General features: G+C 36.8%; 1 protein-coding gene across 1 annotated transcript; it reads left to right on the top strand.

Moving 5' to 3' along the window:
- The first annotated feature begins 1,499 nt into the window (after positions 1–1,499).
- Positions 1,500–5,323, top strand: LOC133034969 (dicarboxylate transporter 1, chloroplastic-like). Its single transcript, XM_061110548.1, has 3 exons — positions 1,500–3,348; positions 3,955–4,176; positions 4,689–5,323. Exons 1-3 carry the CDS (start codon positions 2,230–2,232, stop codon positions 5,049–5,051), a joined length of 1,704 nt encoding a protein of 567 aa, XP_060966531.1. The 5' UTR covers positions 1,500–2,229; the 3' UTR covers positions 5,052–5,323.
- Positions 5,324–11,896: the final 6,573 nt, after the last annotated feature.

The raw sequence follows: 11,896 nt of genomic DNA, 5'->3' as shown, positions 1-11,896 counted from the left end.
TTCTGATCTATATTAATAAGTAAATCTGATTATATTGAAATGAGTTTTATTTAGGGCATAAAACCCAACAGGTGGTTGGGTCAATTGCTTCTTCAGCTCTTGAAATGCGTTTTCACATTTCTTTGTCCACTCAAATTTTTTGTTGCCTCTAAGAATGTTGAAGATGGTTACGCATTTGTCTGTAGACTTACAAATCTGCTTAGTGCAGCAATGCGTCCAGTTAGGCTTTGTACTTCTTTGACAGTTGTGGGCGACTTCATGTCCGAAAAGACTCGGTTCTTGTCTGGATTTGCTTTTATTCCCCTGGCGTTGACTATGAAGCCAAGGAATTTTCCAAGCCTACACCAAAAGAGCATTTGAGGGGGTTGAGCTTCATGTTGTAGCTGCGAAAGATTTTGAAGCACTCGCCTAGGTCTCCACATGCCCCCAAGCCTTTTTGGACTTGACAAGCATGTCATTTACGTACACCTCCACGTACACTATTTATAGGGACTTAATGCATGAGGATGGTTTCCCATTTGGTTACAGTGCACAAAATAAGAAATTACAATGATTCTATAATTACGATATACAAAATAGGAAATAAAACAGGTTGCCATTTCCCGTTGACTCAGTCCCAAGATTATTGGGATTGTCTTCGCGTCTGGACAATCGAGATTAATCTTTGAATCCTCGTATGTTGCTCGACACCAACACACTTCTACCTAGTCGGGTATCTTCTCTACAACCCTGCTCGGATAACAAACTATTACAAATGTTGATTAGTCATGTGCAGGCTACTAGGGATATTTTCCTCAACCTAGGTATCAGAAATATGGGACAAGTGTCATTTGATCCTATTGCCACGTCAAGGTGCAAAAAACTGGATAATACAAATTCAAAGGAAAAAAAATTTATGTATAAAGAAATATTTAATTTTGTTTTAAATTGTATGTAGAAAAAAAATTATATATAAGAATAAAATATATATTTGATCTATTAAGTTTTGAAATATAATTGTATTATATGTATTAGAGTTTTAAATTACTATTTTCTTTACATTAAAATGTTAATTGTATATATAACTTTTTAATTTTTTTTTATAAATATGTGTGAATTGGATTGCATCAGAAACTTTTACATGTCAATCAACATCCAATCTGCATAAGTGCAAATTTTGAATTTTCTAATTCAATCCGCATAGTGTGCGGACATCTGTACTTTACAGATTAGATTGAATTAGATTGTGCACATTAAATTGAATTTATTATTTTAGGAACACCATTAATTACTAACCTTAAATTGACAATAAAGATTTCTTTTTTAGAAAAAAACAGACTATACGACTTTTGGGATTACAAAAAATGGCCCGACTCTTGGTACTGTCAAAAGTTTTTCAAATGTAGATAAACAAACTAGCATAGTAGAACCATCCAAAAGATAATTATGAAACAAAAAAAAAAAAAATAAATTAAAATTAGTAAAAAGAAAATTTCTAAATGTTTATGGACCACATAATGAATGGGCTTGAATTGAACCAAACCCAGTTATATCAAATTCGTATAAGTTTTTTTCATTTTTTAATGGACAAATTCATATAAGTTGAAATTGGAATAGAAATACTTTTTTACCCACGTGAACATTTGTGTGGCCTGTTCATCCACCAAGGGTATATCCGTCGTTTCACTCCTCCTCAACTCCTGGCCCTGACTAGTCCACAACAATCAGATCTTCGTTTCTGACCTCATCTGAGTCATCTCCCAAATGTAAGAGGGCCTATCATTCCTCACCAATCCAATTAAGCCACGTGGAACTAAACCCAATTTTATTGGTTCATTTTGTTTTCCAACTTATCACACGTCAGCAGGAAACTACTACATTGTTGACACGTGTAATGGGCTTCACCTTGTAAGAGTAGACTGTAGCGGAGGTTCTGTTAAACTAACCCCTATTAAGTCTTATTTCAAAAAAAAAACCCCTATTAAGTCCAACCTGGCACTGTGGCTAGAAGGGGGATCTTCTCAGTGCTTTTGGCGGAGATTTCTAACACGAACGACGGCATTACAAAGAAAGCTTATTTTTTTTATTTTTTTTTGATAAAGCTTTCTGAATCTGATTGAAAAGATTCAAATCATATCTCAACCATTTGATCATAATCAGACAGTTCATCATTTTTTTTTTTCTGCCGATTGCTCCAAAGTCTACTACTTCATAGTTCACACTCCTCTTTTGCTAAGAAAGCCTCCCTCAATGGCGTCTCTTGCCCTAACCACCGCGCCTTGTTCTTCTCCCCTAATCTCTCTCAGATCCCGCCTTCCGCCGCCCAAATCCTCCGTAATCAGGGACGGAAACCGATGCGCCTACCGGCCTATCATCACTCCGCTGACAATCTCCGACCGCTCCGGCCTCGGGAATCTCCGACCGCTCATTTCGTCGAATAGTTTATTTAAAGTCGCGAAGTCCGGTAGCATATTCACCGTTAAGGCATCAGCACCGGGGTCAGCCACTTCTCCAGTGGTTCCGGCAACTCAGAAGCCATGGCAGGGAGCGGCGATAAAGCCTCTTTTGGCTTCGATTGCGACGGGAATCATTCTTTGGTTCGTCCCGGTTCCTTCTGGGGTTACCCAAAACGCTTGGCAGCTTCTTTCCATTTTCTTGGCCACGATCGTAGGAATCATTACTCAGCCTCTGCCGCTCGGTGCCGTGGCTCTGTTGGGATTGGGAGCTTGTGTACTCACAAAAACCCTAACCTTCGCGGCTGCGTTCTCGGGATTCGGGGATCCGATTCCGTGGTTGATCGCACTCGCATTTTTCTTCGCCAGAGGGTTTATCAAGACCGGTCTAGGTAACAGAATCGCTTACCAATTCGTCTCCCTGTTCGGTAGCTCGTCGCTGGGGTTGGGTTACAGTTTGGTGTTCAGTGAGGCGCTCTTAGCGCCGGCCATACCATCTGTTTCGGCAAGAGCGGGAGGGATTTTCTTGCCTCTGGTGAAGTCTTTGTGCGTTGCATGTGGTAGCAATGTCGGAGATGGGACGGAGCACAAATTGGGATCCTGGTTGATGCTTACTTGCTTTCAGACTTCGGTGATTTCTTCAGCGATGTTCTTGACGGCAATGGCAGCTAATCCGCTTAGTGCCACTCTGACTTTTAATACGATTCAGAAGACAATTGGGTGGACTGATTGGGCCAAGGCTGCCATTGTTCCTGGATTGGTGTCTTTGATCGTAGTCCCTTTCCTTTTGTATCTGATTTACCCGCCAACTGTGAAGTCCAGTCCTGATGCACCTAAGCTTGCAAAGGAAAAGTTGGAAAAGATGGGGCCAATGAGCACTAACGAGATTGTTATGTCCGGGACTCTGCTTCTTACGGTAAAGCCCTTCTCTTGATCTACTAATTCATTAATTTCATAAACTAGATTAGGTTTTTCATTATGTTACTCATTGCATTCACTTCATGAATTTGCGTGTCTTCTTAAGCTCTTTGATTATGTTAAAATTAAAATTTAAATACTGGACTGATGTGGGTTTGAACTTTTTTAACTGGAGACCTTGAATGGTGCAATTTATTTATTTTTTTTAAAAAAAATAAAATAAAATGTAGCATAGTGTGAATAAGTAGACTGTAAAGCAGATTCTCAGTAAGTATATTATTCATTTGCTTAAATTTATAGGCGAAAAAATACTTATTTTGTTCTAAGCACTGGACTTTTGGGGCATTCATTTTATATCTGTTTTAGTATTTACTTTAATCTTGGTTTAAAATGTGAATTATATCATGTGTTCCTTCAGATAACTTTTGCAGCTCGGATTTTTATTCAATTGTATAATACTTTATGCCACAAACCAGTTTAGTTTGACAAATTTTGTGGTGCAAATACACTATGTGAATATGGATAATGGATGATAGATCAATGTTTCTTGTCAAACATCTACATGTTGTGTACAATAATGGGCTCGTTTTGTTTTTATATACAGGTTGGACTTTGGATTTTTGGAGGGATGTTGAACGTGGATGCTGTGACTGCTGCTATTGTTGGATTATCTATCCTTCTTGTGAGTGGAGTTGTGACATGGAAGGAGTGCTTAGGTGAATCGGTTGCCTGGGATACCCTCACTTGGTTTGCTGCACTAATTGCAATGGCTGGTTATCTTAACAAATATGGTCTTATCGCCTGGTTTAGCCAAACTGTTGTTAAGGTTTGTACTTACTTTCCCTTACTAATTTTCTTCGTGGGGACTTTTTTTGACAATGATGTCATCAATGCCGAATTATCATCGCTTGACATGGCTTCATCATACGATTTCATATGTGATACGTAATTGCAGAGCATGCTATTTATTTATTTTGTCTTTTTCTAACATACTAATATCGGCACTTCTGATCTGGCAATTAGAAGTTGTCCATTGGCTTTTCTTTTTCTTCCTGTGAACTTAAATTATTAAATAGATAGATAGAGTTACATGAATATTGTCTTGGAAATTACAAGTACGAGGAGCATGATTTTTGGGTGTTTCAGTAAAAATATATTTGATTGAATTTTGGGTCAATAGTTGTCAAGCTCATTTGCAATGTATAAAATAAACAGTGTTTTTCGTTTAAGCTAAAGTCTAGAGTAGAAAGACTATAGGGCACTGATGAAAGAGCACATATTATTATGTATTTGCTAATAACTTCCAATAGTAACCATTCTATTATTGCCGTTTCACAGTTTGTTGGCGGACTGGGTCTTTCGTGGCAATTATCCTTTGGAATTCTAGTCCTCCTATATTTCTACTCTCATTACTTCTTTGCAAGTGGAGCTGCTCACATCGGTGCAATGTTCACGGCATTCTTATCGGTGGCTAGCGCTCTGGGGACTCCTCCCTACTTTGGGGCAATGGTATTGGCATTCCTATCAAACCTCATGGGTGGTCTGACCCATTATGGCATCGGATCAGCGCCTGTGTTCTATGGTGCTAACTATGTTCCACTAGGTAAGTGGTGGGGATATGGATTCCTAATATCTGTTGTTAATATCATTATTTGGTTGGGAATTGGAGGAGTTTGGTGGAAGTTTATTGGCTTGTGGTAGGGGATTTCATAATTCGACGACCCTCCAGAACAGATAGCAGCATTTTAAGTCCTGACTTTTCTGATTTTCAGGATGCTAGTTTTCCTTTCTATTCTTTGCTTAGATATAAAGTATTATTTATTTTTTTTTCCTCTTTTGGGTATACAAAATGTTGTTATTCAAGGAAATGGAGAGATGGTAGAGATCTTATTTGAAGTTTTGACTAGGCTTTGCTTAACAGCTGCCAGCAATTTTATGGCATATAATAAATAAAGTGTTATCATATTCTCTTTCTTCTGCATCCATTTTTTCCCTTTTATTTTGATGTATAAACCAACAATAAAGGGATTTTTCAATTGTACACGTGATATTAAAAATAATTATTAAAATAACGATGCCATTATAATTGGCTAACATGCCTAGGAATGTTCATTGAATGAATTTGGATCAACTATTCAATTTATCATCCGATCCAATTTAATTAGATAGAGTAATCCGATTTGATTCAATGAATGTATTAGTTGGATCGGTTCTAACCATTAAATGCATTAACTGGTCTTCTATTGGATTGGATTTGATCCATCCAATATATTTTAGATACTATTTAAGTTGATTTCATTAAAAAGAAAAGAAATATAATAAAAAAAAAAACATAATTTAAAATTTAATAATTTAACATATATAATAAATATTAGTTTAGTTCAACCTAATTCTCATGATGTTATAATAAAATTGCCAAAAAAATAAAATTTATTCAATAAACATTGACAATTTTATTAGCGTTTAGGAAGATGAGAGTTAATATTTTATATCTAATTTTTTTTTCTTTAATCTTATGTGTTAAATATATATTAAATCAATTAACATATTTTTTAAATAAAATATACTAAATATATAAAATTATAAATGTATTTTAAAAAATATATAAATATAGTTAGATAACTATTGGATGATAATTGGATCGGTTCGGTTCAGTTATCCATTGAATCAGATGTCCCATCCAACAATCGATCTGCTCCAATTATGATTGAATATCCGATTCTATTGAATCGGTTGGGATCAGATCAATCGATTGTAATTGGATCGGATGACTTTTTGCACACCCCTAATGCAACGCAAGAGAGTACCGCTATCCCAAATTGAAATAGTTCCCTCTCTTAGTCTTATCATCCTTTAGGGTCCCCTACGTATGATTGTTATGAAGGAGCTTTCTTCTTGGAAGAATCATAGAGAATTGGCTATAATTGCTCTATAATGCTTAAACTCCTAAACTCTCTCTCACATTCGTCTCTATGGATAACACTGGAGTATGTGATCTGTTTAAGGATTCTATTCGAGTATCCACCAACAACATTACCTTGATCCTCAACCCTAGAGACGTTGATGAACCACAGGAACCAAACAACATTTTACTGGGAAAAGTTTTGACCAAGCATAAACTAGACACTGACTATTGGGCCCTTTGGAAGGATTTATGCTTGTGCATTGAAGTAGCTAGAAAATATGGGACCACCGCATGTAATGGATGCGTGTCTCCAAAAGGTGTAACCTTGAAAAGTAAATTTCTGGACTAACCATTTGGCAAAAAGGTGTGTGAGGTGCGCACACTACCATGTCCTGGCAAGGAGACAAGGTTTGATCCTGTGTAAGAAAAAATTATAATCGTCGCTAGGAAATCCAGGTTTATGTCCAAGGTAGACGTCCATGATCCTTTTAGGTGATTAGCATTCGTGATAGGCCCTTTGAGTACCCATCCGAGCTTGGGCTACTCTAGGTCTCCGAGTGGTAATAAGTCTTTCGTGTTCAGGAAACTAAAGTAAGGCAATGTGACTCTCCGCATACTTCTCGATCTTGATCTATTCATATCAACAATCATGTTCGGGGAAAAGAATCTTCAAGTGACAAGACTCAACGCTTGGAACACAAAGTCGAGGAGTTGATGAAAATCACAAAAAAGATCTATAGGAAGAAAGTTGCACGGTGTCAGATTTTGAAGAAGAAGATATAGAGCCTTGTGTGAAAATGATTATAGAGGCAACATTACCGAAGTGCTTCAGAATACCGCAGATGGAACTGTATGAAGGAAAGATTGTTGAAAATATTTTACCAGGATCTAGATTTACCACCATGTATATTTCATTAACGTCCTAATATGAATTCTAAAACAATGAAATAAACACATATAAAGTTTAGGAAACCTTACATTGGGTGCAGCGGAATATAATGACTCCTTTCGTTCAGATCTCTAGCCCTTGATTCCTTTCTGTAGCAGAACATAATCAAGATCTGAACCTGGATCTCTTTATTCTGTCCTTCCTTTGATGCAAATTCTCCTTCTTGTTGATTGGATTCTTCACAATCTTCCACACTATGATTGAGATACCACTTGATGTGTGTGGGCACAACTCTATCACTAGGGTATTTCGAAATTGAAGAGAAGAAAAGAGAAGAAGAGGGTGGCGGCTATGGAGAAAGAATAGGAGGCTCAGGTTTTTCTCTGAAAGGAATAAGATGCATGTCATTATTTCCTAAGCCATCACTATCTATTTATAGTAAGCCATCTAGGTTTAGGTTAGAATTATATGGCATTAAAATAATGAAAAAATAAATGGTAAAATACTTGCATAGTGGCCGGCCATGATATGGATAATGGGCCTCACTTTGCAATTTTGCCATTTTGTCATTTCTGCATCTCATTTTCTCAAAAAACGCCAATTTTCCAATTCAACCATTTAAATGTCAATTCTAATTATTTAATAACTAAAAATTAATTATTAAATAATATTTTCATTTAATATATTTATTAATTTAGACATATAAAGTCTCTTAATTAATAAATAAGCCTAGAATCTCTTTTCTTTACAATTTCGCCCTTGCTTAGTGAAAATTCATAAACTAGACATAGTCTAACTTTAGAATTATAATTGATTAATCAAAATCAATTAACTGAGTCTTACAAGCAGTATGGTCTCAACTAGTATGGGGACCATGGGCCTATATAACCGAGCTTCCAATAAGTCGAACCGAATTTACCAAGTAAATTCCCTAACTTATTATTCCTTATTGAATCCACACTTAGAACTTAGAATTGCACTCTCAGTCATATAGAACGCTCTATATGTTCCACGATATAGATACGCTATTAATTATCCATTGTTATAATCCTAATTTGATCAATGACCCTCTAATAGATGATCTACATTGAATAGGAACTAAATTACCGTTACACCTTCAATGTATTTTATCCTTAAAACGCATAGCTCTGTATAAAATGATATTTCAGCGAAGTGAAATGAGATCTCAACCATTTATCTCTGTTTAGCCAAGCTCGAAGGATATCATCGTTTCACTTCTAAATTTCTATAGAAGTTATAGACTCCATATTTATGTTAGCGCTCCCACTCAATTATACTATCATGTTCCCAAAATGTACGTATCACCCTGACCCAAAAGTAGGCTTAACTAACAAATCAAAGAACATGTATAATACTCTTGAGATCGAACCTAACCATACCAGGATTAAGATCATTTGATCTAGGACCAACATGTGATACTGAATTGAATAGATATTATGGTAAATTTAAATATATCTAATCAAAGTTCAATATCGGTCCCTTCCGATGTATACTCCATACATCCGATACTGGTAAACTTTGCCAATGCCCTGGAAAGGACATAACACTTATCCAAGTGTAAGAATACCTATTGCTGATTATCATGCCAGTCTAAATCCAGTGAACTGACAAATTAGGGAATAAACTTTCGAATATATAATCAAGATTATATTCCATTGTGCTGACAACACTATAATCATTAACAAATTCATATGTTGTGGACTTAAATAGAATTTATACATTATATATATAATCATGAAATAAATCATGTGAACCATGCAACATAAAATGTTATTTCTGATCTTTATTAGTAAATCTGATTATGAGTTTTATTTAGGGCATAAAACCCAACAAAGACGGACCCCAGGGACCACCTATCCAAGTACAACCGCATTATGCAAGTCGCCAAAGCCAGTGATGGTCCAAAATACCTCTGCTTTTCACTAACAATAAGCAATTTCACAAAAGACTGGTGGAAGAGATTTTGACTGATCCACAATTGGAGAGATCTGCAAGCAATGTTTAGAAAGCAGTTTGTAGCAGTAAAGGCCTTTGACCTAGAAGCTAGTTCCTTGCCTAGTGTCAAGCAGCAACCAGGAGAAAGTCTAAAGAAATACATCCAATGCATGATGGATGTTGCCGCTAAAACCAAGGTCACTGATGACATGAAAATGGTGGCCTTAATATCATGACTTGCAATAAGATCATTGTTATGGGGAGATCTACAACGAAATAGAGCAGACAGTTTAACAGATTTCTTAATAAGAGCTTAGGGATTCATAAATTTGGAAGACGCTTATACTCAAGCATATGGAGTACTTTCAACACCTTCCACCATTATACCAAATTCCCAAAATTCACAAATGATGACTCCATTTATTTACTCTCCACCAACTACCTTTACAACTCCTACAGTTTATGGACCAAGTACTTCCGTGTAGCCAGCTGCACATGCTAGTTTTTTTTGATCTAGAGCTGCACAAACAGGATACAGTGCTGCTCCCAGAAAAATGAACCACAAAGCTAAAGTTCTAGAGTCCAACATAGCCCAGTCTCAGAGTAAAAGGTATCAAAGGGTCTAAACTAGAGTGATTCTACAAAAAAGGGAAAGACCCAAGAGTCAAGATACATCGAGTACACAAGTCTTGTAGATACTCAAGAGAATGTGTATAAGGAAACTTGTAACATGGTTCATTACAAGAAGCCTCCACCAATGTACAGGGGTGGAAGACAAAAAAGAGATCTAAACAAGAGGTGAAAAAATCACTACAATATTGGGCAGACCACAAATGAGTGTGACTATCTAAAGGACAAAATTGAAAGACTAGTGCGAAATGGACATCTGTCCATTTGGGTAAGAATTCCAATCATTTATCTAGGACAGGGGGTTGCACATGGACAAATTTTCATTCCAAGATAACATGGAGCCATAAATCCTCCTAAGGGAGTAGGTCATCCACAAGCTCTTGGAATCTAAGCTTAAAATATAGAATCCCTTTAGGGTGCACAAAAGGCTCCAGTAGCAAGAATTGTTATAACTCTTGGTCCTAGAAACCCATATCCTCCTAGAGCAGCTTAGCCTGCACTAGATGGTCATGTGGAAACTAATTTTGGGGGACCACACATTGCCAAAAGCACCCAAAATGCACAAAAGAGGTACTTGAATGAATCAATCAAGATGAGATGTGCAGTTTGATACAGTCACCTTCCCAACATCCGCGAATGAGGAATTTGTCGATGATGTTCATGGAAGATGACTCTAAACTTGCGCACTTTCCTTAAAATGACCCATTAGTGATATAGAAGCATATAGAAAATGAAAGGGTTTATAGAATTCTTGTAGATAATGGAAGCTCTGTCAATATTATTTTCAAAGATGCCTACAAAGCCATTGTTCTGGTGGAAGCCAATCTGCTACTGTGTCTGATTCAACTACAAGGCTTCAATGGAGACACGCTGATCCCCATGGGAAAAATACAACATCCAATGACAATAAATGTGGAAAGTTTCCAGAAGCAATGCAGTGTCATCTTTCAAGTACAATACCTTTGTAATAATTGATTTCCTTATTGCTTACGACGTTATCTTGGGACGGCCATTTTTTTGGTTAATTTTAAAGCAGTGACGTCTATTTGCCACTTGTGTCTAAAGTTCCCTAGCGATACCAAAAGTATTGGTATGATCAAAGGCAATATGAAAATTTCTAGAAGCTACTATAATGTTTCAATGAAGACCGTCCTCATGGTCCATGAAGGAAATGTAGTAGAAGCCGGAACATTTTCCCAACCAGCACTAAAGGTGGTCTAAAAAAAGATGAGTTAGATCCACGGGTAGGTGTGGAACAAAAAATAGAACCAATGGAAGAGGTAGAAAAGCATGTATCAGTGATCAAGACCCTACAAAAGTCATCAGAGTGGGGAAGAACCCACTTCTGGCAATGAAAGAAAAGATTGTCTCCACAGTCAAAGAAAATGGCAATGTATTGACTTGGAGTCATTCTGATATGATTGGAATTAGTCCCCGTGTGATTTGCGATGCATTACATATAGATCCCAAAGATGATCTAGTAAGAGACCTTTAGATGTAGTAAGATCAGAAGCAGTGAAGGTGGAAGTGGATAAGTTGACCAACATTGACATATTTAAAGAAGCTTTATATCCCATATGGCTTGCCAATCCAGTTTTGGTCCCAAATCCTAATGGGACATGGAGAATGTGTATAGATTTTGTATATTTAAACAAATCTTGTCCAAAAGACTATTTTCTGCTGCTGCGCATTGATAAGATAGTTGACAAAAACTCAGGGTACGAACCTTTAACCTTCATGGATACATACTCTGGTTACAATCAAATTAAGATGCACGTGGCTGACCAAGAGCACACAAGCTTCCAAACTAGCAAGGGAATCTACTGCTACAAGGTCATGCCCTTTGGATTGAAGAATGTTGGAGCTACCAACTAATAGATGGAAAATAAAATCGTCAAGAATGTACTGGGGAAGAATATGGAAGTTTATGTCGATGACATGCTTGTGAAATTGAAAACTTTATGAGTCATCAGGGGAATTCTTGGGTTTTATAGTGAGTTCTCGAGGCATTGAGGTGAACCCAAAGAAGATTAAAGCTCTTTTAGACATGCCTTCACCCAGAAAACACAGATATTTAGAAGTTAACTGGAAAAATAGTAGCACTTAGCAGATTTGTCTCCAAATCCACTGATAAGTACATACCATTCTTCAACATACTTCGAGGAA

Source organism: Cannabis sativa, chromosome 2 (genome assembly GCF_029168945.1).
Source record: "Cannabis sativa cultivar Pink pepper isolate KNU-18-1 chromosome 2, ASM2916894v1, whole genome shotgun sequence".
NCBI classification, from domain to species: domain Eukaryota; kingdom Viridiplantae; phylum Streptophyta; class Magnoliopsida; order Rosales; family Cannabaceae; genus Cannabis; species Cannabis sativa.
The sequence above is the reverse complement of the archived record's forward strand: the minus strand, read 5'-3'. Positions and strand labels throughout refer to the sequence as shown.

Coding starts and splice junctions, on each gene's coding strand:
- LOC133034969 (XM_061110548.1), top strand. CDS start 2,230: ATGGCGTCTCTTGCCCTAACCACCGCGCCTTGTTCTTCTCCCCTAATC. Junction 3,349..3,954: donor CCGGGACTCTGCTTCTTACG/GTAAAGCCCTTC, acceptor TTTTATATACAG/GTTGGACTTTGGATTTTTGG. Junction 4,177..4,688: donor TTAGCCAAACTGTTGTTAAG/GTTTGTACTTAC, acceptor GCCGTTTCACAG/TTTGTTGGCGGACTGGGTCT.